General features: G+C 46.3%; 1 protein-coding gene and 1 non-coding gene across 2 annotated transcripts in view; one reads left to right on the plus strand and one right to left on the minus strand.

The window, feature by feature from the left end:
• Positions 1 to 27,939, minus strand: part of STAC2 (SH3 and cysteine rich domain 2) — a 57,010-nt gene that overhangs the window by 11,716 nt on the left and 17,355 nt on the right. The window contains exons 2-7 of the mRNA XM_056864687.1: positions 11,416 to 11,707; positions 7,553 to 7,650; positions 6,235 to 6,328; positions 4,185 to 4,300; positions 2,547 to 2,619; positions 2,277 to 2,338 (exon numbers count right to left, since the gene is read on the minus strand). Coding sequence (XP_056720665.1) covers positions 2,277 to 2,338; positions 2,547 to 2,619; positions 4,185 to 4,300; positions 6,235 to 6,328; positions 7,553 to 7,650; positions 11,416 to 11,707 — 735 coding nt within the window. The remainder of the gene's footprint in view (positions 1 to 2,276; positions 2,339 to 2,546; positions 2,620 to 4,184; positions 4,301 to 6,234; positions 6,329 to 7,552; positions 7,651 to 11,415; positions 11,708 to 27,939) is intronic.
• On the plus strand, positions 16,550 to 16,621 carry TRNAT-CGU (transfer RNA threonine (anticodon CGU)). The gene has a single exon. It is a non-coding gene; the product is annotated as a tRNA-Thr (tRNA).

The following is a 27,939-nucleotide window of genomic DNA, read 5'->3' on the forward strand; positions in this document are numbered from 1 at the left end:
CACATGAAGCTGTGACTGAAGATTTCCTGGTTTGAAAGTAACCATAGTCTGTTGTGACATTTGTATTTAAGTTCCTTTAACAATTTGCCCCTGCTCCCGAATCACAGTTTGCAGGCAAGAAATAAATAAACCGAAGTTTGTCAGTGATGTTTGAATACAATAAGGAGGCAGGGGAATAGCAATCCTCAGGAATCCATTGCTGGAATTAAAGTTAAACTCCAGCGGCACCTTAAAGAGGAACAAAATTGATTCCGGCACAAGTGTTTATGAGTCAGAGCTCACTTCATCAGAAGAGCAAATTCCTTCATGCATAGTAATTATTTGCAATTAAAGTTACAAGCAACAGAAGGGCAGGAGTGGGAAGACAAGAGAGGCCATCTTGAAACAATAACTAATCAAAGAAAAATCAATCCATTCAGAGCGGCTGAGGCCCATCCTTGACTGTTGAAGACGGGCAAGAGCAGAATTAACATGAAATCAGCTCTAATCAAGGAAGGGCTGCTTTTTAATTTTGCTGCAATGGAATAACACAGTCGTCCCTCTGGAATTATTATATAGCCGGCAGTTACAGCTTCCCACAGCTTCCCAGGCAAACCAAGACTATTCTGTGTGTGTGTGCACACACACACACATGTGCAACAAACTACACAAACGACACAGAATAAAGATTTTCAAACATGCTTTGACTTTAAAAATGTTTTGAAGACTTTCCCCAGCCACAGAAATTTTACGGAGATGTGTTGTCGATAAAATTTTCAGTTCCATAGCTGTCCTCATTGCTGACAATATTTATTTAATTGCTTTAATGACAGTATTTTTTTTATTAAGTGACTAGTTTTAAATGTATAGAATTATGCCATTATGTTATATTGTGTGTGTGTAAAGTGCCTTCAAGTCGCAGCCGACTTATGGCAACCCCTTTTGGGGGTTTTCATGGCAAGAGACTAACAGAGGTGGGTTGCCAGTGCCTTCCTCTGCACAGCAACCCTGGTATTCGTTGGTGGTCTCCCATCCCAATACTAACCAGGGCTGACCCTGCTTAGCTTCTGAGATCTGACAAGATCAGGCTAGCCTGGGCCATCCAGGTTAGGGCATTATGTTATATTACACTATGTTATATGTTCAGGAGGGCAGTTTTATAAAGAGACCAGAACTGCAGCATCAGGCAGGGGTCCCCAATGTGGTGCCCGTGGGCTCCATGGTGCCTGCCGACCCCTTTCCCAGCACTCGCCGAGTGTTTTCGAGAAAGTGGGCAGGACCAAGTGGGGCTTTTGCCCAGCAGGACTTCTGACGGACTGCTGGAGATCTGATTGGTTGTGCAGATTTAAAAAGAACATTGCTTTGGCGGTAGCTGTCACCACAGCATGACAATCTTCACCGAAGGTATGTGTGTCCATGCAAGGGAAAATGTTTTCAAACAATATGTTCATTTTCTCAATTAGAACTTATCAATCATAGGAAAGCTTTCACCCTTGCCAGGCGCCAGGTCTTACCATCAGCAGTATTGGAGGGAAGATATAAGAAGGTCCCCATAGTAGAAAGGCTTGGCCTTGTGGGTCAGGGGATATAGAAACTTCAGAACATGTCTTGATCCACCGTTCATTCTACCAAGAAGACTGAACAAGGGTTCTTTCCTCTTTGCTTGACACTTTCCCTGACCAACCAGATGAGTTTCTGGCTAAGAAGCTCCTAACTGATGAAAACTCACCGTTTACACTCTTGACTGCTAAATTATGCGCTGCTGCTATTAAAATACATCGTACCCTGACAGGATAAGAGTAACAGAAATACTTTATTACTCAAAATATTAAGGGGGTCACACCAAGATATATAATGTTTATATAAATTTTATTCAGACATGTAATATGTAATGTTTAGGCTTAGATTATTTGTAGTAGCAGTAGTAGCTGTTGTGGTGGTTTTCTTATCTGTTGTGGTTGTTGTTGTTTTGCTGGTCAGTGACCATATTAATAAATTATCATCTTCATCATCATCATCATCATCATCATCATCATTATTTAATTTTAAAAGCCATCCTTTTAAACAGAGTTTCTGCCTGAAATGTTGAAGATTGACTATAGTTATTAATGACCTCATTCCCTGGCATTTAGCACAATGTTAAAAAAGATGCCCAGCAAGTATGCTTTAGCGCAATGCTAAAAAAAATACTACTGTTTTACAGAATGTACTAAATTCCACATTCGGAATGGAGGAAGGATCAAAGTGCAACACAGGACTGAAAGGGAGTATTTGTGTCAAGCACCACACTGTTCTACCTGCTGCCCCGGGCTCTTTTCCTCCGACGTGGTGCTTTCGCTCTCTGCTGGGGTGGAGAACACTGAAAAGAACCAAGAAAGGATTGTCAGGCTTTCGGAGTGTGCACAAAACCCCTGTCTCTACAGTCTCCAAGGGGTGCCTGTTTATACAGTTGCCCTCCCTTTCACCCCCTCTTTAGTAAGGATCTGCTAAGGGCTGCAAGAGCCTTGGAGGGGAGAGCTGCCAGTCCAAGAGAGTTCCTACAAGCAAAGAACGGGAGCCTCCCTTACCATTATCAACCTGACTTTCCTCGGCCATCTGCCTGCCACCTTCTGTGTCCTCGGTCACTTCATCTTTCTCGTTCTAGGAGAAATGGGATGCCACATGTAAGAGGGTGAAAGGCGGCAGAGGACTTCAGCAGACACATCTGTGGTCTCATTGAGAAGTGCCTTAGTGGCAGGTGAACGGACTCCTCTCAGAAGCCATGAATCACTAGGGTTGCCAACCTCCAGGTACTAGCTGGAGATTTCCTGCTATTACAACTGATCTCCAGCCGACAGAGATCAGTTCCCCTGGAGAAAATGGCTGCTTTGGCAATTGGACTCTATGGCATTGCAGTCCCTCCCCTCTCCAAACCCCGCCCTCCTCAGTCTCCACCCCCAAAATCTCCAGGTATTTCCCAACCTGGAGCTAGCAACCCTATCCAGTCCTAATGCAGGAACCATCCAACATGCCCAAACCTGGTAGGCAGGGTTGCCGGATCTGAGGGACCTCAGCAGGGTAGAGTGCTGTAAAGTCTACCCTCCAAAGCAGCCATTTTCTCCAGGAGAACTGATCTCTGTAGTCAGGAGACTACTTGTAGTTCCGAGGGATTTCCATACTCCACCTGGGGTTGGCAACCCTACATGTAGGCAAAATATTTTCAGAGCCTGGACATTATATAGCTGACTCCAGAGAACAGCTCTACTCCAGCTTCTTTATCCACAGGGAGCTCAAGTCACATTTGAACAAAGGTGATTTTTGATCTGCGTAATTCTCATCCCCTCTCTCTGGCAAATTCACTGGAATTATCATATAGAAATAGAAACATAGAGCAGGAAGTGGCCTCAAGGGTCATCTAGTCCAACCCCCTGTACAATGCAGGAAATTCAAAACTACCTCCCCACCTCCCGCTCCCCCAGTGACCCTTGCTGTATGCCAAGAGGAAGGCAAAAAACCTCCAGGATCCCTGGGCCAATCTGGTCTGGAGGAAAATTCCTTCCTGACCCCAAAGTGGCGACCAGCATTACCCTGGACATGTAAGAAAGGGCCACAAGAGTCGAGCCCTGGCTCACCCCTTCCTGCCCTCCCTCTCACCATCTGCCTAAACACAAGTAAAATTATCCCCATATACTTTCTCCTTTCCCAGTTGTTTAGAAAAGAACTGTAAATGCCATTTTTGATTAAACCTTCTTGGGAGAGAAATAATTAATGGGAATTTTATCCCCTTCTCTTTTCCTTATGTCCCCCCCCCCCCCATTATATTACAGTGTTTTAGCCATTCTCATGGGCATCCCATACGTGGGACTGGGGTTCTACTCATGGGCACAAAACTGCTCCTGCACACCTCTGAAATACAGTTGCAGACAGAAAATAATGGGCTAAATCCACCTGCTCCACTCAACTAAGGGAGCGGGAAGGATTCCTGCCCCAGAGAAAGGCTCCACTTGATTCAGCAGTGTGGTAAGGGCTGTGCTGTTTTCATGATCTCAGGGTGGCCTCCAGCTGAGTGGCCAGCTGCTCAGAGATCTGGAAATGTAGCTTCTTTTTCTAGCAGCCCCTTCCTCTTCCTCCAATCCTGCTCTGCACCTGGGCCAGAGAACTCCCACAACCCTGGACTTCCTCCCTCAGGGACCTGTTCAAGCAAAGTGCACAAAGAGGGACCGTACCAGACTCTTGGTTGGGGACTCCGAGGTGCTGCTGAAACTGGAACGATTCAAGTGGGCCAGCGACGTGCCGTAGCGCAAAGTCTCGTAAATAGGATCCACTTTGCCACTGGGGCCTGCTAGAAAAGGGAAGGGTGCCTCAGAGATCGATCCCCATTCATTGGCAGGAATGGGGGAATGTGAGTTGTTGATCTGTAAACCACCTGGCCTTCAGAACCCCAGGACAGGTTACAATCAAATATTTGCAGAGCCCAAGGTTGTGAGAAGGCTCCAGGTCTCAGACGTGCCTGTAAGCTAGATCTTTTATTTGTCTCCCCCTGTTCTTAGACCGAGGTCTTGAACAATAAAACCATAAAACTTAAATAAGACCCATCTCTAAAAACACCTCCCTTCGACTCTTGTCTGCAGCCTCCAAAAAACGAGCAACAAAATAAGTACAGAGTCAGAGTCCTCTAAGAGGAACTGAACCTTTTGCTCCAAAGTTGCTTGAGAAGATGCGGACCATTTGTTAAAACAATCCATTTTAGCCTAAGTTGGTACACATAAGGACAATGCAACAAAGGGTATTTACCAAGGAGTCCACTGACTGAAGAGGGCAGGGACACAGCTGGTCTGAAAAAGGGATCTTTAGCAGACGGCCCAGCAAAACCATTGAAAAAGGGCAATTACATCTTGAATGCATAAAGATTCTACATAACTTTGGACTAACCAGAGAATCCAGATAGATCAGTGTTTGGTGCATTCTCTGTTTTTTTAAGTGGTTCACCACACCAAGTAAATTTGGACTCGTGGATCGCCATATCAAAAAGGCTGGGAAGCCAGTGAGCTAGATCCTTTTGATCTGCTTTCCCTCATCCAAGATACACAGGGACTAGTTGCAGGTGGCTCCTGACTGGCGAGAGGGGCGGCACTCTGCACATGCTCCAAGGCTCTCTGAAAGCTGTTTCATTTATCGTTTCAGTATTCCAGGGCTAAGACCCAACTCTGAAGAATAATTCTGGCTCAGATGAAACCTCATTAATGACCTCACTGATTTTAACAACAGAGTTGGTTGAAACCGTGCTCATGAGCCAAGAAAGAAGAAATCCACTGGTCAGACTGTCATCTCCTGCCTACTTCCAAATCGCACACTTGATAGTCAGAGCTGGCTACAGCAAATCTTCAGTTACCCTTTTTCTAGGGTTGCCAACAGGCCTGGAGATAGGTATCCTGTCCCTTTAGTAGAAGCTTAAGATGTGGGAAAGGGTAGCTGAAGCTTTTCATGATGTAGAGGTAAATAACCTCACCTGGTAAATAACATACTATTAATCCTCTATTTCAAAACAAAACTGGACATTTTCCTCCAGGCCAGTTGGCTACCATACTTTTGGCCATAAGTAATTGGAATGATCTGCTACTCAAAATCCTGCCTTTGGGAAGATGCCCGTAATGGAAGATGGCTACACATGTGCTGGCACACCCAGAGGTTTCTCCCGCTTCTTTTTCATAGAATCATAGAGTTGAAAGGGACCACCAGGGTCATCTAGTCCAACCCCCTGCCCAATGCAGGAAAATCACAACTACCTCCCCCTACACCCCCAAAAATCACAACTTACCTCCCCCCACACCCCCAGTGACCTAGAAGATGGCCAAGATGCCCTCCCTCTCATCATCTACCTAAGGTCATAGAATCAGCATTGCTGACAGATGGCCATCTAGCCTCTGCTTAAAAACAGCCAGGGAAGGAGAGCTTACCACCTCTTGAGGAAGCCTGTTCCACTGAAGAACCGCTCTAACTGTTAGAAAATTCTTCCTACTGTCTCAATGGAAATTCTTTTGATTTAATTTCAACCCATTGGTTCTGGGCCGACCTTCTGGGGCAACAGAAAACAACTCGGCACCATCCTCCATATGACAGCCCTTCAAGTACTTGAAGGTTTCACTGCCAAGTTGGGCTTTGAACCTAGAGCTCCAGCTCCTAACTTGACCTTGTAAACCCTGCCCCGCACTAGGTCTCCATTCCTGATGTCCACCCTCCCTCCCTCCCTCCTTCCAAGGACTGTTCCAGTCTCACCTGCTGGGGGTGACTCCTTGGTAGCTCCTGGCTGTTGCTGTGGCTCGTGTACCAGCATTGGAGAGCTCAGATTGCGTCGGAAGGCAGTTGCCTGCTGCAGAACAGCAATGAGAGAAAGGTGGTGAACTTCCCCCATCCAGCGGAAGCGGCCGCGCAACATAGAAAGAGAGGCACTGGGGACGCTTCTCCCGATGATTACCCCAAATCCATCTCTCTTGTACATTTAACACCTCGACCCAATAGTGTGGGGGGTGAACCCTGGGATGAAGGGGCCTGCAGATTTCTGAACGTTAGTCGCCTTAAGGAACGTCTGGCTTTTCCCGCCCCTTGAGTTCAATCTGCTGAACTCTCCAGCATTGGGGCTTCCGATGCCAGTAGACTGTTTGCTCTTGTGAATGCTTCAATGTGCGAGAGAGCCCAGGAAAACTAACTCATGTGAACTGGCCCCAAGCAACACAAAGACTGCGATTCTTTAGAAAGTCTCTGGAGCCTAATTTGAATGAGAAAAAAATTCTGTGGCTTCAGGAGGGAAGAGGTCTGATGCGCTGAACCGACGCTTTCCATCCTCCGGAATCGGCTCCTCTCTTCTGAAGGCTGCTATTCTTGAAGTTAGCTGCCCCTGTCTCGGCACTGGTTTTCTCTCTCTAGATCAGTGGTTCCCAACCTTTTTTTTTGACCAGGGACCACTAGGACTTTTTTGTTCGGTGCAGGGACCCCAAGGTTCAAAATAAAAATTCTGAGAATTTGAAAATAAACTTTAATCATAACTGTTAGTTAAACATTAAGCTTAGAATAATATTTGAATATATATTTTTATAATAGAGAACTTTTAATTGAAAATATTAATTTATTATGGGTTTATAACTTTGTTTCGCGGACCTTAATTTAGTTCTCGCGGACCCCTGGGGGTCCACGGACCCCTGGTTGGGAACCAGTGCTCTAGATGTTACAAAGTTATAGAAGCCTCCTAAGCCAAGATGCTGTTTGTTTTTGAATGGCTTTGTGATTAGTTATTAAATACAGTTTTCTCAACCTTTAGTACGTGCGCTGTTTAGAAATTCCTCCACATTCACGGACTCTGCTATTTAAGGAGGTAGAATATCCTGCATCTGGTGAGTGGCTGGGATATTACCCCTGAAGGAGGATTGGGTTATTTTTCTTTTCCCCTCTAACAGCGATACCCAATACGCTAGGCAACGCAAAGCCAGTGGTGCTCCCCCAACCCCAGTGGGTGCTGTTAGGCAACGCGGAAGCGGTGGTCCTCTCTCCCCCTTTCTGCCGGATGGTAAAGCAGACACACATTTGCTCAGCGGCTTACCGTTTTGCCCGGGCACTGCTGGTGCGAAACTTCTTCCGAACACCACAGATGCACGCTAACTTTGCACGTCTTGCAGCGCAGGCCTTGCTTCGAGTTTCCTGTGCAATCAAACACACCAAGTCTCTTTTAGTGGCCACGGGACGGGGCTAGGGTCGCCAACCTCCAGATGGTTTGGAAAACGGCACAGGAACAGTATAGTACAAAATGACAACGACTATATTGTGTTTAAACATGCAAAAACAAGCAAGTGGGGATACACACAAGTAGCACTTATAACAAATATATACAAAATATACAATCAATGTTCGATGCAGTCTCAATGCAATATAATTTCTTAATATATTTGTAGGAATTCTCATTAAAAAAGTCCATCAGGTCCATGTATGAATAATCATAATAATAGAAGATCTATTATGAAGATCCAATGATTATTCATACATGTACCTGATGGACTTTTTTAATGAGAATTCCTACAAATATATTAAGAAAATTATATTGCATTGAGGCTGCATTGAACATTGATTGCATATTTTGTATATATTTGTTATAAGTGCTACTTGTGTGTATTCCCTTTTGCTTGTTTTTGCATGTTTAAACATAATATAGTCGTTGTCATTTTGTACTATACTGTTCCTGTGCTGTTTTCCAAACCTTGCGGTATTGGCACGGAAGTGCTTTGATTTTGGGTTGCAACCTCCAGATGGTGGCTGGAGATCTCCCGCTACTACAACTGATCTCCAGGTGGTAGAAATCAGTTGCCCTGGAGAAAATGGCCACATTGGCAACTGGACTCTAGGGCATTGGAGTCCCTCCCCTCTCCAAACCCCACCCTCCTCAGGCTCCACCCCAAAATCCTCCCGCCGGTGGCGAAGAGGGACCTGGCAACCCTATATAGGAGCCCCACCAATTGCAATGGGGCTGAATCTCCAAGTATTTCCCAGCCCGGAGCTGGCAACCCTAGATGGGGAAAGGGAGGGGGGCAGAAAGGTTCGACCAGGATTGAGAGGAATAAACCAAAGTAACTGAAAGAAAGAGCTGGTAGAAAGGAACAGATGAAGGTTATGTTATCAACAGAGGGAATATTTTTCTCCCAGGCAGTTGGAAATGCAAGGAATGGCTTCATACTGAGTCAGTTTCCTTGGGAAGAAAGAATACCAGAAGGTTGGGGGTCTGGTGTAACATCTGTTCATTTACAAACATACGAGATCACAAAGCAGCAGGCAAGCCCCGAGATCAGGGGTGGGAAAATGTGTCAGCTTGAGTCTTTCTGGGTCTCTTTCTGCTTTGGAGGCATCTGTGTGGCTGGAAACAGGAAGAGCCAGCGTTTACCGTGGAACCCTCCAAAACCAGCGGCAGACCTCGAGGACGCCCTTTCTCCCGTGCCACTGCCCTGAGACGCTGTTGGACAGCGGCTTGCTAGCATCTGCCGGGTAGCCAGTGCTGCAGTCTGGCAGCCAATGCTCCTGACAAAACTTCATGCACCTGGAGGGCTAGAAGAAAAGCTCTGTTCCTCAGTGGAACAGGCTTCCTCGGGAGGGGGTGAGCTCACCTTCCCTGGAGGCTTTTAAGCAGAGGCTAGATGGCCATCTGTCAGCAATGCTGATTCTATGACAGTATGCAGATCATGAGAGGCAGATCATGAGAGAGATCTTGGCCATCTTCTGGGCATGGAGTAGGGGTCACCGGGGGTGTGGGGGGAGGTAGTTGTGAATTTCCTGCATTGTGCAGGGGGTTGGACTAGATGACCCTGGTGGCCCCTTCCAACTCTATGATTCTACGATTCTGGGAGGCCAGCTTGTAAAGCCACATCAGTTCCCCAAAATTAGGGTTGTCAGATGCCTGTTAATGGTGGCACTTCCGGATTTGACGGGGACACTCTAGCATTTCCCTCCCAAAACTGTATGGTTTCCATAGAGTTTTTTGAGGGGCATGCAAGAACGTCCCTGTCGCTTCCGAGCAGCACCATTACAATCAACGAGATCTCCAGGGCATAAGTGTAACCCATGCCATTTCCACATGTACAACTAAAATGATAAAGTCTGAATGTAAACTGTTTAAATTACATGGCAAATGAAGCATGTTTCCTATCAGGTTAGGAAAAATACCCTTTAGTGACACTGTAACATCAGAAGGGAACCTGGTCACTGACCCTGGAGTGTGAACAAGATCTTGGGGTAAGGGTGGACCACAAATTAAATATGAGCAACCAGTGTGATGCAGTGACAAAAAAGGCTAATGTGATATTGGGGTGCATCAACAGAGGCATAACATCCAAATTGCAACAGGTCATAGACCAGCTGTACACTGCATTAGTCAGGCCGCACCTGGAGTATTGTGTGCAGTTCTGGAGGCCTCACTTCAAAAAAGATGTGGACATAATAGAGCGGGTGCAGAGGAGAGCGATGAAGATGATCAGGGGCCTGGAGACCAAACCCTATAAGGAAAGACTGAGGGAATTGGGAATGTTCAGTCTGGAGAAGAGGAGGTGGAGGGGGGACATGATTGCTCTCTTGAAGTATTTGAAGGGCTGTCACTTAGAGGAGGGTAGGGAGCTGTTCCTGTTGGCAGCAGAGGATAGGACCCATACTAATGGGTTTAAATTGAGGGCGGAAAGGTACTGGCTGGATATTAGGAAAAATGTTTTTACAGTAAGAGTTGTCCGACAGTGGAATCAGCTACCTAGGGAGGTGGTGAGCTCCCCCTCACTGGCAGTCTTTAAGCAGAAGCTGGACAAACACTTGCCAGGGATGCTCTCGGCTGATCCTGCATTGAGCAGGGGGTTGGACTAGATGGCCTGTGTGGCCACTTCCAACCCTATGATTCTAGCCAACAGCTAGTATTTTACCTACACAGCTTTCATAGGTTTTCAAGAGTCAAGGGTTATCTAATGAAGGGTATTAGACAAAGGGAGCTTTGACTCTAGAAAGCTTATACCCTGCAGATCTTGCTGGTCTTTTAGGTGCTATTGGACATGAGTCTTGTTCTTCTACTGCAGACTAACATGGCTACCCACCCAAATCTATCTGTATGACCTTTGAATTCTGCCCCGTCTCTGGCTTCTTATTGTCAACCAGCTATAAAACTCAAGACTTGGGTCCTTTTCACTGGCAACAATCCAACTGCCAAATGGTTTCCTTCCAGCCCCCAACTTCCAGCTTAAGCTGCTGCAAGAGTAGCATGCACATATCCACATATTACTGAATACTGCTCTACCATTGTAACTAGACAATCCAGTTGTGAATGAGCGCTATAGTACAAGAACAGCACAATGCCCTGGATGTGTGGAAACAGCCCTGTGTGTGTGAGTAGCTAAGTAGTAGGATTGCCAGGTCACCCCTGCCCTCCGGTGGGAGTTTTTTTTGGGTAGAGCTGGGGTAGGGACCACGCACATGCACGGCTGCACCAACATGATTATATCGCTTCTGGTTTGAACCTGGAAGCGCTGCATTGCAATGGGGCCACTATACCACTCAGCTAAAGCAGTCCGTTGCGATACGGCGCGTCTCAGTGTAAACTGGAAGTGATGTAATCTGATCGGCACGGCCACACACGCAATCGCCACTCCTGAGCTGGCCATAACACATTGTTTGAGATTCAAGGGGAACCCCATATGGCGATGGCAGAGGCCAGGAAAGAAAGATGACTGAGTTTTAGGGGATGGGTAATGTGAAAGATTTGAATTTTGGATCTGTAAAAATGTTCTTTTGGCACTGCAAACTGCACATTTTGTGTCTGGTTGCACATTTTTAAAAGCCTTAGTGTGGGTGGGTATGTGCGGGTGGATCTAGAACTGGGATGCACCAGCCAAGAGAAGATGGTGAGAAAGAGAGAGAGTAAGAGACTGACCCCCACATGTAGCTTACCTACAATGAGCTGGTGGCACAGTTCACACGGGCTGTGTTTTTTGAAGACGTGCTCCTGGAAGCTGTGTGTTTTCATGGGCTTGAGGGGCACCAGAGGTCTGGGAGTTGCCCTGGGAGAATGGTCTGCCTCCGTAGGAGCTGGCGGCGGAGATGGGGGCAGTACGGCATCCGGGGGGCTGAGCAGCACGTCAGAGGGGAGTTTGAACTCGCTGTTGGAACGCAGGAAAAAATTCTCAACGCTTTTGCTCCGCAGGATGGTTTTGAGTGAGAGCGAGCGCTTGAAACGCTGTAGCTGGAGGAGGAAAAAAAGAGGAAATAAGAGAAGCCATGTCACATGAACACATGAAGCTGCCTTATACCGACTCAGACCCTTGGTTAATCAAAGTCAGTATTGTCTACTCAGACTGGCAGCGGCTCTCCAGGGTCTCAGGCAGGGGTCTTTCGCATCACCTACTTGCCTAGACCCTTAACTGGAGATGCCGGGGATTGAACCTGGAACCTTCTTCATGCCAAGCAGGTGTTCTACCACTGGGACCTTCTGCATACCAAGCAGATGCCCTACCACTGAGCCACAGCCCCTCCTGCAGAAAAGCACAAACTTTGCCAGACGTCTCTTTGTCGTTACAGGATTACACCCCTGTTTTGCTCCCTCCACACCCCAAACTCCATACTCCCTAGGCTCTCCCCCAAGTCTCCCCAGGCTCCCCCCACCCAAGCTAGAGCTGGCAAACCAAGTTGGGAGTCCCTTAATAATCCTTCCAGATCAGCCTAACCAATGCTAGAGGTGTAACATTTCCAGAAATTTCTGAAATAATAGGAAGGAAATGTTTTCCCCAAATTATTTTTTGGGCAGGGATTAAATTTGGGGAAAATTTAAATATATGAAATACTTGTTTTCTTATCAAAACTCATTCTACTGCTTTGACAACACAAAATGCATAATTTGTAACTTAAGGGTTAGACTATAAAATTGTATTATTTATCAGACTGATGGAATTTAAAATGGTAAATGTTTAAATTGTTTTCTACAAGTAGAATTGTGTATGCAACCTTTACTAGAGTGCTGGAAACTGCTGGATCCTGGGCTACCTTAGCATGTGTATCTGAGTTTTTGCCATGTGAGAGGTAGGAAGAAATAAGAATGGAAGACAGTAAAATTTTGCATAACCAAAGGAAAGAGTACAGTTTGAACACAAACAGTCCCATATAGTCGCAAATGCACTTGCAGTATATGTGTGCGTGTGTGTACACATACACATACACACAGAGTGTTAAACTTTTGGATATAGTTAAACTTTTATAACATTAAAAACAGGGAATGCTTCAGTAATGTATTATCATACACAGCATAATGTATTAACTGTGAATAAAATTAGGCAAATTTAAACACAAAAAGTATCATTGAAAATATGCTATATACATAGGGTTGCCAGGTCTCTCTTCACAATCGGCGGGAGGTTTTTGGGGCGGAGCCTGATGAGGGCAGGGTTTGGGGAGGGACTTCAATGCCATACAGTCCAATTGCCAAAGCGGCCATTTTCTCCAGGTGAACTGATCTCTATGGGCTGGAGATCAGTTGTAATAGCAGGAGATCTCCAGCTAGTGCCTGGTGGTTGGCAACCCTATATATAAGTACACACAAGAATGGTCATTAAAACATCTAATTTTCAACATGGCCAAATCTGTGGGCACTTAAATCTGGAGATGACAGCCATGAAGAGACCAGACAAATCTTTCACCAAGCCTGAGAAAAGCCCCAGGTTTGCAGAAAAATCTGCATAAAGTCTTTTAAAAATGCATTGGGTTTTAGCCTGGCCAGTACAATAGAAGTGGTGCCTGTATTGTCAGCTTTCATCCCTTAGTCAGTAAAAGGTAGTGGGAAAGGGCAGGACCATTTCCAGGCTTGTCCTGGCATTTGAGGGAGGACTCCTCGGGCCCAGCCCCAGCCAGAGACAGGCAACCACCGGACTTGCATGACTCAGCCAGGCCTGGCTGCTTTGTACTGTTTCACAGCAGCCACCCCACTGAAGTGTAGATTAGTGGTTAGTAGGGTTGCCAACCGTCAAGTATTAGCTGGAGATCTCCTGCTATTACAACTGATCTCCAGCCGATAGAGGTCAGTTCACCTGGAGAAATCGGCTGCCTTGGCAATTGGACTCTATGGCATTGAAGTCCCTCCCCTCCCCAAACCCCACCTTCCTCAGGCTCCGCCCCAAAAACCTCCTACCGGTGGCAAAGAAGAACCTGGCAACCCTAGTGGTTAGAGTTCCAGACTACGATCTAGAAGATCTGGGTCCATATCCCTAGTCTGCCATGAAGGCTCTCTGAGTAGGGTTGCCAACCTCCTGGTACTACCTGGGGATCTCCTGCTATTACAACTGATCTCCAGCCGATAGAGATCAGTTCCTCTGGAGAAAATGACCGTTTTGGCAATTGGACTCTATGGCATTGAAGTCCCTCCCTTCCACAAACCCCACCCTCCTTCGGTTCCACCCCAAAACCTCCCGCCAATGGTGAAGAGGGACCTGGCAACCCTATCTCTGAGTGACCTTAGGCCTAATCTACCTTGCCAGGTGGTTGTGAGGATAAAATGGGGGAGAGAGGGATGATGTAAGCTGCTTTGGGTTCCCATTCTGGAGATAAGGGGGGTATAAATGAAGTAAGGAAATAAATAAATAAAGCTGAAGAGGGGGGCAGATAAAGGATAAGTTGTAGGGTTGGTGGTGGAGATCTCCCGCTATTACAATTGGTCTCCAGGTGTCGGAGACCAGTTCACCTGGAGAAGATGGCTGCTTTGAAAGGTGGACTCTATGGCATTCAACCCCACTGAAGTCCCTCCCCAAACCCCATCCTCCTCAGGCTCCACCCTTAAATCTCCAGGTATTTCCCAATAAGGAACTGGCAACCCTAGCTGGATGTGTAGTGGGCAGGATGTAATGTTCTCTTCCCACCTTTTCTTTGCTACATTCCATGGGAGCTATCCGAGACTAAAAACCAAGAATTTAAAAGAGATGCCCCCACCTGCAAAAAAAGGGGGGAAATTTTCAGCCATATTTAAAAACATGCAAATCTAAAACAATCAAATCTGGGCCAACCTAGATGCACCATAGAAGACAAATAAAGTGTCTGATTTTATTGTATTTTTTAACCTGTAACGCAGTTCGAAGAGGACAGCAACTGTAAAGTCCTGATTACTTATAGCAGTCAATCAAGTAATTCAAGACAGAGGTTAACAATTAAGCAGGTCTTTTATTGATCAATAAGAGAGCATAGCGCACGTGGAAGAAACTCTTTTTTTAAAAGTCAGAGCTCTTCCCAGGACAAAGGGAGACAACATGTTTTATAGGTCATTGACAGACAGCACTAATGATAATTACGTAGAAGACTTTAGCCACTGATTACATGGAACGTATAAACAGATATTTACATATCCTATAGAAATCTTCGAAAGGCGTTGACTATAGCTAATGATGAAGAAAAGAGAGTTAACATTCCATCATGACATTTCTTGCTCTTAAATCAAAGCTTTAGCCCCAATTAGGAAGCCTGCGAGAATGATCTCACATTCAGCTGACTGCAAACAGGTCACTCTGACCCAATTTCCTTACAGTAGGAAATGTCTGTTGACCAAAGAATACAGGTTACCCATAATACAAAGTGATTCTAGACTTGTGTATAATATATATATATGTGTGTGTGTCTTATGCTATCTGAATATACATATGTGTGTAGAATATATGTGTCTGATGCTTAGGCTCTTATATCTGAGCATGGCATCTTATATTAACTTGTGAATGTGCATACATATATGAGAGAGTATATGTTTTTCCCATAAATGAAGTTAATACGGCATTTCACAACAGAGCAGGAAGGGAAGCGGGGCGGGGGGACGGACACTTAACCTTCCCCCCATGGACCATTTGTCTACTAAAAATGGCCCGCAGGGGGAAAGCTCCGTGTAACAGCTGCTAGTGGGGAAGGATGATGAGAAAAGCACATTTCCAGGCAGGCTCTTTCGGCCTGCCTTGCTGCAGTGCTTACAAAGCAAAGAAAATGCAGGAGAGAGACAACCAAGTCAGCACGGACAGGGCAGTTTACGGGCCTGGAAGAAGCAGCCAACTCAGTTCAACAGCAGCTGAATGCTTATGACTTTGGACAGGAATAACGACGCAGATGTTGCAATGTGTGGGCTCAGCTCTGGCTTGCTCATGAGTAGCCTTGGGGCTTCATTCCCTGCTCTTCTTTATCTCTCGCTAGCAAGATTAGCCAGCAGCCTAATCAACACACGGCAAATGTTAGCCAGGCAAAGGGATTTGGGAAATCATGGTTTTTATTGCCAGTTGGTAGAGCGAGAGGATGGCTAACGATGAACCCTAGGAGTTTTCAGCACCCACTCCATAGGGAGACTTGGGCAGGTGGGGAGAATGGGGCTGCCAACCTCCAGGAGGCACCTGGAAATTTCCCACTATGACCGTTGATCTCCAGATGACAAAGATAAATTCCCCGGGAGAAAACGGCTGCTTTGGAGGGTGGAGTCTATGGCATTGTACCCTGCTGAAGCCCCTCACCTCCACAACTCCACCTTCCCCAGGCTCCACCACCAAAATCTCCAAGTAGTTCCCCACCCAGCATGGTGTATTGGTTAAGAGCGGTGGTTTGGAGTGGTGAAGTCTAATCTGGAGAACGGGGTTTGATTCCCCACTCCTCCACATGAGCGGCGGAGGCTAATCTGGTGAACTGAATTTGTTTCCCTACTCTTCCACACGAAGCCAGCTGGGTGACCTTGGCCCAAGTTACAGCTCTGTTAGAGCTCTCTCAGCCCCACCTAGCTCACAGGGTGTCTGTTGTGGGGAAGGGAAGGTGATTGTAAGCCAGTTTGAGCCTCCCTTAAGTGGCAGAAGAGTCGGCATATAAAAACCAACTCTTCTTCTTCACCCAGAGTTGGCAACCCTAACCACACCCAGCTAAAAATACTGCAAATGCTAAGAACTTAACCTTGGAGCAGCTTAAACCCAACACCTGAAATCCAATCTAAATACAGCCAGCAAGGTGCAAAGGCTAAATGACCAAGACATGAGACAGGAAGCTGCAGGTTAATCTCAACCATAAATTCACAGGGGCAAGACAGCAAGGAGGGGTTGTGGCTCAGTGGCAGAGCACCTGCTTCGTACGTAGAAGGACCTGGGTTCAATCTCCAGCATCTCCAGTTAAAATAAATCAGGTGTCATGAGAGACTTCTGCTTCAGAACCTGGCCCCCAAATAAAGTTACTTTCTATGTTCATTCTTTTCTCAATCTTAGCCCCCTCCCTCATCAGCACTGTTGGAGTGATAATATTGGCCTGCCTTACAGGGCTATAGTGAGGGTTACTGAGATAATATACATGAAGCATGTTGAACACTCAATATACATATAAAATTGTTATTAGAAAGATCTGGAGGATAGTATACATGGTAAAGGTTTATGCCATCAGGAACAGAATAGGAATAAACTGTTTTTACCTAAAAATTCCTGAACTGTTGAGACACAACAAAGGTGGCAGCCTGGGGGTGCTTGGGGCCAAGATAGGGATGCTAGAAGAAACTCTTTCTTAGGCTGATGACTTAAGTGATAAATCCAGATATCTGGCCATTCTTGAGTGCTAAGGGCAGAACATGCCTTCCTGATAGCTGAGGATATTTCTCCAGCATTTACAATGGGAAACTCATAACGTGGCTCCCGCCTCAAAGGAGAGAGCATTTGGGGTAAGTTTGGCAGTTAGAAGAAGAAGAGTTGGTTTTTATACCCCGCTTTTCTCTACCATAAGGAGTCTCAAAGTGACTTACAATCGCCTTCCCCCCCACACACAACAGGCACTTTGTGAGGTAGGTGCGGCTGAAAGAGTTCGGAGAGAACTGTGACTAACCCAGGATCACCCAGCAGGCTTCATGTGGAGGAGTGCAGAATCAAACCTGGTTCTCCAGAGTAGTGCCTGCTGCTTATAACCACTACACCATTCTGACAAAGTTAATTGAACACATGGAGCTGCCTTATGGTGAGTCACACCCTTGGTCTATCAAGGTCAGCATGGTCTATTCTGACTAGTAGCAGCTCTCTTTGGTGTCAGGTAGAGATCTTTCACATCGCCTGAACCTTTTAAATTGGAGATGCCAGTGATTGACCTTAGGACAGTTTACATGCAAAGCAGAAGCTGTTGAACCACAGCAACAACCCTGAATTTGCAGCTGTAGCTGGTTTAGGTATCCTTGTGCTGTTCTCTTTGGGGACTTGATGCATGATTAACCACTATGCTATCTGCTTATATTTGCTTCCACTGTATGCTGTTTCTATACTTGTCAATAAAGCTAATATTACAAAGGCACCCTTTATCTGTAGTGCTCTTTCACGCCAAGGAGACTAAACCTAGTATCACTATCTCTGCAGCTTCTCACAGATCAGGGGAGAGTTTAAGATAGAATCAGTGCTATTACCGCAAACTAAAACTGCACTTCTAATTCTGAATTATTGCTGTAACCGTTCTTTGAGAAGGTGTTAGGTTTGTTCTAGAGACTGGGAACGGAGGCCAAAAAGAAAGGGTTATCTCTGGCTGGACAAGGAATTTACAGCAGGGTTAGGACTCAAATCCCAGCCCACCTTTCCCTCCACTACACCTAAAGAAGCTTGTTATTGTTGATCACCCAGCAATGCCATTTTTTTCTTGTAAAATAAGTCAGACAATATGGGTGAGCATAGCCAATTATCAGTTGGAAGGCGAAGGATCTGGAGCTTTGAGAGAATGCTAAAATTAAACAGGAGCAGAGCAACGGTATTTTTAGGGTCATGAAGTGTCTGGAGAGATGCTACTCACTGGCAGGGACATCCCTGGCTGCAAGGATATTTCCACTGTGCCCAAAAGTCGACACCAGAATGCCTGGTGTGGCAGAGATGTCTCAAGGGGGCACGCGCCATCTCCAGCTGGCCACCTGCCATCCCTTCAGCTTAAAGCCATCCCAGAGTCTGACAAACGGAGACAGCAGCTCCACATGGTGCCCTGCAGGAGGAAGTGTCCAATAGTGCAAAGAAACTGGATTCTGGAAAACTTCAGTGGCATAATACCACACCCCTGTCCTTCTACAGCTCCAGCTGTTTGACTGCCCTACACAAAAATTAACTCAGCTTCACTCTCATTGCATGTTGGGGAGGGAGCGACGCATTTCCTTTCCAAGGGTTTGTGCCACCTGCAGTCCCTTCTTTCTCTTCCACACAATATAGCAAACAGAACGGCATTCTTGGACCAGGACCTGGGTTCCAATCCTTACCCTGTTATGAAGCATCCTTAGACCTTTGGATGCCAACCTCCAGCTGGGGCCATGGGTTCTCCCCAAATTACAATGGTTCTCCAGACTATGTGAAGTGCCGTCAAGTCACTTCCGACTCATGTCGACCCTATGAATCAATGTCCTATCTTTAACAGCCTTGCTCAGGTCTTGCAAACTGAGGGCGGTGGCTTCCTTTATAGAGTCCATCCATCTCTTGTTGGGTCTTCCTCTTTTCCTCCTGCCTTCAACTTTTCCTAGCATGATTGTCTTTTCCAGTGACTCTTGTCTTCTCATAATGTGACCAAAGTACAATAGTCTCAGTTTAGTCATTTTAGCTTCTAGGGTCATTTCACTCTCCTCCAACACCACATTTCAAAGGATTCTACTTTCTCCAGACTACAGACACTCACCCCAGTCTCACCCCCCCCCCCAAACATCCTGCTGATGGAGAGGGGGGACCTGGCAACCCTAGCATTATACTCTTCTGAGGTCCCTCCCCTCCCCAGGCTCCACCCCCCAAAATCTCCAGGTATTTCCTGACCCAGAGCTGGCAACCCTAACTCCAACTGAATGCATAGGTCTCAGGAGTGGGCCCTTGCCCTATAGAGGAAAATGGACAAGACACAGAGCAGGGATTTGAAGTGCAGAGAACGACCAAAAAAAGTACGAGGTGAAGAGAGGCAGGAAGAGTGTGCGCACACGCTACATCCTCACATTTTTCACAGGAGCTGGCTTTTTGCTGCATCAGTAGGGAACCCAGCTGGCTCAGCAGGCTCAGCTTAAAAGCTTTCAGCCCCAGTTGCTGCTGATGTTGCAACCACTGGGGAGAGAGAAAGAAAGAGAATTTCCACACTCTGGACCTGGCTGACTAATGGAAGCCGCAACACGTCTAGAGGTCGGAGGATGCTGCTGGCTGGTGCAGAGGGGGAAAGCTTACAAAAGAAGGGTGGGAGCCCCTCCAGGCTTGAATGGGTCTCTGATGCTTGCTTATGCAGGGACCTGAAAAGTTCCCAGCTTGTTAGTGGACCAAAAATGTTCTACGTCTATTGTTTAGTTCCAGGTGCAGTACAGAGAAGAAGAAGAGTTGGTTTTTATATGCCGGATTTCTGTATCACTTAAGGAAGAATCAAACTGGCTTACAATCACCTTCCCTTCCCCTCCCCACATCAGACACCCTATGAGGTAGGTGGGGCTGATAGAGCTCTAAGAGAGCTGTGACTAGCCCAAGGTCACCCAGCTGGCTTCATGCGGAGGAGTGGGGAAACCAACCTGGTTCACCAGATTAGCATCTACCGCTCCAAACCACTGCTCTTAACCACGACACCATGCTGGCTCTCAGAGCATAGCAATGTGAGCCCTGGCCAAAGAACTTGCAAGCTATGTTCAGTTGACAAGACAAGGCTGAAGGGAGAGGTAAGCGTGTGTGTTAAGTCCCATCAAATTTCTTCTGACTCATGGCAACCCTATGAATTAATATCCTCCAAAACGTTAACAGCCTTGCTCAGGTCTTGCAGACCGAGGGCTGTGGCTTCCTTTAGAGTTAATCCATCTCATTTTGGTCTTCTTCCTCTTTCCCTGCTGCCTTCCATTTTTCCTAGCATGATTCTCTTTTCCTTTTTTAAAAATATTTTTTAATTAATTTTTATAACATAAAACAAAACAAATACAATAATAATATAAAAAAATTAAAAAAAGAAAATACAAAAGAGTATCTATATATACTTATTGGTACATTCGTGATTACAAAATTATAAAATCCAAAAAGATACCCCTTCGACCCTCCACCCACCTTAAAAAAGTGACCCATCACCCGACTTCCGAAGAAGTGTCTTAACAGTTTTAAAAATATCTATTAACAGTAAAATATAAAATTAAAACTAGTTTCTATAACTCACTAATTAAAGTAGTAAAATCCATTTTTGCCAGTTTACCCCAATATGTGATGGCCTTTGCCCAAGTTTTTTTAAATTCTTCCATATCTTTTCCATGTATGAATGATTCTCTTTTCCAATGACTCTTATCTTCTCATGATGTGACCAAAGTACAATAACCTCAGTTTAGTTATTTCAGCTTTTAGGATCAGTTCAGGCTTGATTTTATCACGAACCCACCGATTTGTCTTTTTGGCGGTCCACGGGATCTCTCAAACTCTCCTCCAGCACCACCTTTTAATTTAAAGGAATCCACTTTCTTCCTGTCAGCTTTCTTCATTGTCCAGCTTTCATCCCCATACATAGTAATGGGGAATATTACGGTGAATTATCTTGAAGGGAGAGGTAAGAAGTGTAAAAAGCCAGTGTGATGTAGTGGTTAGGGTGTCTGACTAGGATCTGGGAGACCTGGGTTTGAATCCCCACTCTGCTATGGAGGGCCAGTCTCATACTCTCAGCCTAACCCACCACACAGGGTTGTTGTAAGGATAAAACAGAGGAGGGGAGAATACTGTAAGGCACTTTAGGGCCCTCAGCTGGGGAGAGAGGCAGGGTGTAAATGAAGTAAATACATTTTTTTAAGTTACAAGAGGGACAGGGGAGGATCGGCCTGCAGTAGACATATCGGCAAGGAAAGGCCGCTAGTTGAATGAGTTTTATTTGCATGTAGCCATACTAGGGTTGCCAACCTCCAGGCACTAGCTGGAGATCTCCTGCTATTACAACTGATCTCCAGCCGATAGAGATCAGTGCATCTGGAGAAAATGGCTGCTTTGGCAATTGGACTCTATGGCATTGAAGTCCCTCCCCTCCCCAAACCCTGCCTCATCAGGCTCCACCTCCAAAAACCTCCCACGGTGGCGAAGAGGAACCTGGCAACCCTAAGCCATAGGCCATTACAAACGTGTCAGCAATTACCTCTGATAGTCATAAATATACATAATAAAAGGAAAAATGTTCTAAGTTAGTAAAATGCACAACGTTAATTAAAAATTGCAATGATATCCCAGTAAACCAGTAAGACTTATCAACCATTAAATTCAGCTCACAGGATTGGCTCTCTTAGCAGCTATGTTGAACCTTATTTTCTTTGCTGCCAAGGCAAATGGGGGTCTTAATGGAAACAAACCCATCAGAGTCTGTTAACGAAAATATTAATCTCTCAGCACTAGAGCATGTATTTAAACCAGAAACCAACCCGGCAAAAAATTTAGTCCTAGGTTCCATATACAGAGGGCAATCAAGTATATAGTGATGTAAATCCTCCAGAGCAGGTGATCCACAAATACAAAAGCAATGATCTTTTGGTAATCGACAATAGTGCCCGGCCAATACAGCCGTTGGCATTGATTGAAAGAGTAGGGATGTAAAAGCTGCTCTAAGCTTTGGATTTGAAAGCTTGACTAAGATGGTCAGTTTTAAAAGATTTAAACCAGGGGGCGGTCACCGATTTCAATATCAGTGATCTATCCATCAGGGCATCAGATTTATAGACCCAGTCTTTAAGTTGGGAAATGTCTGCTGATGATGGCCCTAAGAGACCGTGGGGGATTAAATATTGAGGTAGTATTTTATTGAGGAAGTGAAGGCGCGCCGGGTCTTTCAATAGCGTAAAATTAAATGATTGACTACTAAATGAATTTGTTCTAGCTGTTCTGCTCCCCGCCCCATAATTTTAATACAGCTAGATGTACACACACCCTGAGTGAGGGGAGGGCAGTTTCTACTCTCATCAGGGCAGATGGGGTCCTCTTAAGCAAGGAGAAGCCTGCCACTAGGGTTGCCAACCTCCAGGTACAAGCTGGAGATCTCCTGCTATTACAACTGATCTCCAGCCGATAGAGATCAGTTCCCCTGGAGAAAATGGCCACGTTGGCAATTGGACTCTATGGCATTGAAATCCTTCCCCTCCCCAAACCCCACCCTCCTCAGGCTCCGCCCCAAACATCTCCAGGTATTTCCCAGCCCAGAGCTGGCAACCCTACCTGCCACCCGGGCAATGCACCTTTAGAAGCTTTTTGCACACAATACATGAGCGATACCATATGATATGATAGCAGGCACTAGCTTAGAAAGGGTCCATTAAATCCACGGAAGGTAGATCTATCAAAAGCCCTTTGCCAGGATCACTGAAGGGCAGTTACCCAATTAACGGTTAAAAGGGACCCTGCATAGGCAGCATGATGCTGAGATCCAGATGTTGGAGGGAGGCACAGAGCAGGGGGCCTTCCCAGAACCATCTGGCTGGTCACCTCCTCGGCTGCTGATGGCTGGGACTGAACCAACCCCTCCCGCCATGGTGCATCAGCACCCTGTTCATTCTGCTTCCTCGAACAGCTGCCTGGTTGGCTTGGCCCGAACCCAGCCCTGCGGGTGAGGTGTGGAGGTACAATTGCCATCTGACGGGGGGCGGGGGGAGAATCCCCTGTCCCTTTCAGTAGAGACTGAATATGCAGAAATGGGCAGTTGAAGCTGCTCACAGCATGGAGCGAAATAATACCCCCTGACTATTGCTGCAGATCAAACTGATACTAAAGGGGGGCCATTTATGCATGGGAGGTTTTGACTTGGACTTGCCGCTCTTTAGATGCACATTTTCCCCATCCAGATTCTCAATAATATGCCCCCATGCAGAGTTTTGAGAATTTGGATAGGGGAAATGTGCATCTAGAGAGCAGCAAATCCAAGGCAAAACCTCTCGTGCAAAGTTTTGAGAATTCAGATGGGGGGAAATGTGCATCTAAAGAGTGGCAAATCCAAGGCAAAACCTCTCGTGTATAAATGGCCGAAGAGCTAGTGGGACCAGTTTAATAGTTGGCAATCTTACATGGAGGTGCCGGGTGGGGAAAGAGTTGCTTGCTTTTTGAGAATCCCGCTGCTGTTAAGGATATAGGAACAAGGCAAGGCAAAAAGGAGGCGATCCTCTTCCTCCCCACCCACCCCCCTTCTCCTTCCCCCTCTGCAGAAAAAAGAAGAAGTCTGCATCAGGCAAGCTTTATACTACGTGGAGGTATCTCTGCTCTGGGAGCTTATGCAAGGGAAGGCAGGGAAGTTCCACATCAGGTCTTGCTCTAGTTATTCTTTGCAAGTCCACTGATGCTTCCTGTCTCCTCCCGTTACTTAATCCCTGCCTTGGAAGTGGGAGAGGTGAGGAGCTATAAATGTACAGGACTCGAAACTTGAAGCTGGTGAAAAGAAAGACAGGGAATCACAAGGTGAAGTCCTGGTATTTGTTCCGAGAGCCAGAACTGATGCACATGAAGTATCAGTACCTCTGAGCATGTGGAGGATGCTTTCCTCTCACCATCGTACAACAGCAGCAGCCCGAACACCCACAGCTATAAGCGCTGGGGAAATGCTTCCTCTCCTTTCTCAAATGGAGCATTCACTAGCCATGCACTCTTGGTGAAAAATCTGTCGATATATTCACAAGTTCCGGAGCTCTTAGCAAGAAAGGGAGGCTATAAATAAAGAAAGTAAATAAATACATCTGTTAAGAGAGCTTACGGAGTTCCCACTACCCAGGCAGAGCAAGAAAGTAAGCTACTTAGACGGGGAAAACTGACTACAATTCTGGTTAGAAGACAACGAGTAGGGTCTCGCGGCACCCTTCCAGGGGAAGCAGTATGGGCAAAGGCAGGCACAGGGTGGAACCCGAGTATGAGAACGGGAGTGGAAGCTCACAAGCTCTACTTTTGGTCACTACCTGCATGTTTTCCGTCATAGGGACTAGAAGGTTGGTTTTTGTTTTCCCAAAAAGGAAAGCACAAGTTCCCAGGATCTGGCAAAAGATACTGCATGTGACACAGAACTGTGGGCAATGAACAGTTTCCTGGCAGGGAATAACAGGAAGAAGCCAAGGGAGAGTTGTTTGTGTGGCCCAACCACCCTCCCTCTGACTACTTTGGGGGCTCCGTTTTCATTATGCACGTCTTTTCCAACCTTTAGAAATCACTTCGCTTCTCTCCCCGTGTTTCCCCCCGTGTTTTCTAAATGCTGTTCTGGTGGCATCCAGAAAACGTGGGGAAAACGCGAGGAAAGAACAAAATGTAGGGTTGCCAACCTCCAGGTGGTGGCAGGAGATCTCCTGCTATTACAACTGATCTCCAGCTGATAGAGATCGGTTCACCTGGAGAAAATGGCCGCTTTGGCAATTGGGCTCTATGGCTCTGAAGTCCCTTCCCTCCCCAAACCCCACCCTCCTCAGGCTCTGCCCCAAAAGCCTCCTGCCGGTGGCAATGAGAGACCTGGCAACCCTAGCAAAGTGACTTCTAAAGGTAGGGGAAAACGTGCATAATAAAAACGAAGCCCCGAAAAGGCCCAAGATTTTCCTGCCCTAGAGAGAAAAGCTTTGACATATTTCTGTTTGAAGGAGAGGGGATCTAGTATTTTGCCCGTGATGGCCCATGTTACGCTCTTTGGAGTGATGCTCTAGAGAACAGCTTCCAGGCTCCTACTGGAGCCTTTGGAACAGAAGGCAATGCCATTTCTCCCTTTTTTCACCCTGCCAAGATACTGCTAAAAAACCTAATATTTTTTGACGTGAGGCTCCAGCCCCTCGGAGCTATTTTTAACCCAGCTGCTGTGAAAACAGCTTGGCAAATGGAAGTCTCATCAGCTATTCAGCTGCCAGCCTTTCCAAAAATCCTCCTCCCCCATATTTACGAAACCACAGATGATGTTGGACTTCCTGCAGCTCTAACCCCCCCCAAAAAAACACACACGCACAAATGCACACCGGTTGTAACTCCCACACAGGCCTTGAACCCAGATCCATGAGCTCACAACTTTGGCGTCCTCTTCAGCTACTTTTTACTCCCTTCTCTACAACAGCCAAATTGTGCAACTTTTTTTCTTAGCGTATTCCGCATTTGCCCCTCTCTCTTTGAATTGGGTGCTGGAATCCATGCCTGTTTCGGCAAGTCCTTCTTTTCCCTTGTGCTGGACGTCCTGCCATCCTTTCCCCATCTCTTCTGTCCTTGCGGTGTCTCCTTATCAAACTCTACAGCAACTTCAAGCGGCTAGTCCTTCGTGCTTTGCCTCTTATGATACCTGCTCTCTCTCTTTCTCTCGCAACCTTTGTACAATGTTTCCTGCGGCTTTCTCCGTGAATTTCCTGCCAGTCTCCACAGTTTAAATCCCGAACTTCTTCACCCTTATCTTTCTCTCCTCACCTGTTCAAACGGCTCTCTCTGCTCAACAGAAGCTGATGGCACTCTGCCGCAATCTGCAATCTCTTCTTCGCATGCTTGTCTCTAGGGGCTCTCCCTTTTTTGAAACTCACTCCTTCCAAAGGCTTTGGCTTTGCTAGCTCCCCTCCCCTCGCCCCCTCCACATCTTTCTCCTCCCGTCTCCTCCCTCACCAGTCTCTGTTCTCCCCCTGACCAGTGTCGGCTTTCAGTGTAATCTCCAGGTAATGCCTGTACCACTCCTCCAAGCATGTTCGACTGTAGTAAACTGCTGAATTACAGTTGATATTCAAACTAAAGTCAATGCATTGACCTGGGCTGAATAAAGACCTTGCATTCATGGCTCATTACCAGTGCTGATTTCTCCACACCCATCTCTCCCCTGGACATCACAGACTCTTCTGCAGACCACACCTAATCCCATCACGCCTGCTATTCACATTTACATACTGTTAACATTTACATACTAATGCTTGTCTGAATTCACTCTCCTCTGCTTAAAGACAGATGGATTCACATTCTGGCTTTATCTGAGGAAGTGAGCTGTGGCTCACGAAAGCTCATACCCTACCAGAAAATATTTTTGTTAGTCTTTAAGGTGCTACTGGACTCTTGCCCTTTTTGACTACTGTAGTAAACCCAAGTCGCCCCAAATATTGCAATTCCTCCATGCTGAATTACAGGAAGATGACAGCAGCCAGAGATGAAAGGGGAGGCCACTGTTACCCAAAGAAAACAGAGGAGCCAGGAGGGAGAGGGAGGCACATCTCGTCCCCTTTCCTTCAAAAGGGAAAGTATTGTCTCCTTTTCTCTTTTGTGATAGAAGAGGTATTAATGTTCATACATCTGCAACAAGCTCCTCAGATAGGATTGCCAACTTTGGGTTGGGAAATACCTGGAGATTTTGGGGATGGAGCCTGGGGAGGGACCTCTGCAGAGTACAATGTCATTGAATCCATCCTCCAAAGCAGCCATTTTCTCCAGGGGAGCTGATCTCTGTTGCCTGGAGATCAGTTGTAATTCTGGGAGATCTCCAAGCCCCACCTGAAAGTTGGCAACCCCAGTCCTCAGAGTTTAGTGAAAAGCAGCCTTAGCAGGCTTCAGTTTGGAGCAGACGAGGAGTTTGTGTTTAACCCATTTTTGTTTTGCAAAACTGACCACAAAAAGAACTTTTCCAGAATATTGCGTTGTCGTGCTAAAAAATGCAAAGTCACACCTTGTAGTGGAGGATCCAGCTGTCTTCTCAAAGCTGGGATTCCCTACAGGCCCATCACATTTCTCTGGAACTTCTGCAATAGCCTGGCACAGGGACGCAATGATTTTGTTATTTGCAGCAGCCGGTGAAATCTGTTGTGTCCTTGCACAAACGTCACAAGTGTCTTTTGGACAATTTCTTCAGCATTATCTGGGATGCATGACACAACTCCACCTTTGGGGTCGGTGCCATTTAGTGAGGATTATTTTTTAAAGTCAAGCCTTCGTTCTGGGTTGGATCTGAATCTCATTTTCTGCTGGCGTTCGGTGTTTCCGATTGTGGACGGTGGAAGTGTTTTTTGCCCCTCCTGCTGCAGGTTTGCATCGATGTTACTCATCGCATAACTGATCCTGACAGGAGATTTTCTACCTATTTGCTTATTTGTTTTCCTAGTCAGCAAACTTAATGAAAGCAGCTTGATATAAAGAGTCTATTTCCTTTGTAACTGATTCCCACATAACTTTGGTGAACAATTTGAGTATTTTAAGACCACAACATGAACTTCGTCTGGGATTATTTGGCCTCTTAGAGGAACAAGAACCCAGCAGGTCTAGAATGGAGAAATCATGTTGTTCCTTTTACCAGTCCCAGCTGTCCCCTGGTGTGTCCCCACCCCACACACACTGGGCTCTGTTCCCATCATGGTCAGGGGCTCTCCAGGCTACAAATTTCCACTGGCATCCCTTTATTGTATTTCCCTTTTGCCTGCTGTTTTAAATACCCCTCTCCAATGCCTAAATCCACAGAAAAGAGTAAATACCAAGCTGGAAAGTGCCAAGATCATGGGCAAAGGGGCGCAGCCAGGCTGGGAGAGAGGCCGGGGGCTAGCAGTGGGTTCGTGTCTGCCCTAGA

This window comes from Euleptes europaea, chromosome 18 (assembly GCF_029931775.1).
Source record: "Euleptes europaea isolate rEulEur1 chromosome 18, rEulEur1.hap1, whole genome shotgun sequence".
Lineage (NCBI taxonomy): Eukaryota > Metazoa > Chordata > Lepidosauria > Squamata > Sphaerodactylidae > Euleptes > Euleptes europaea.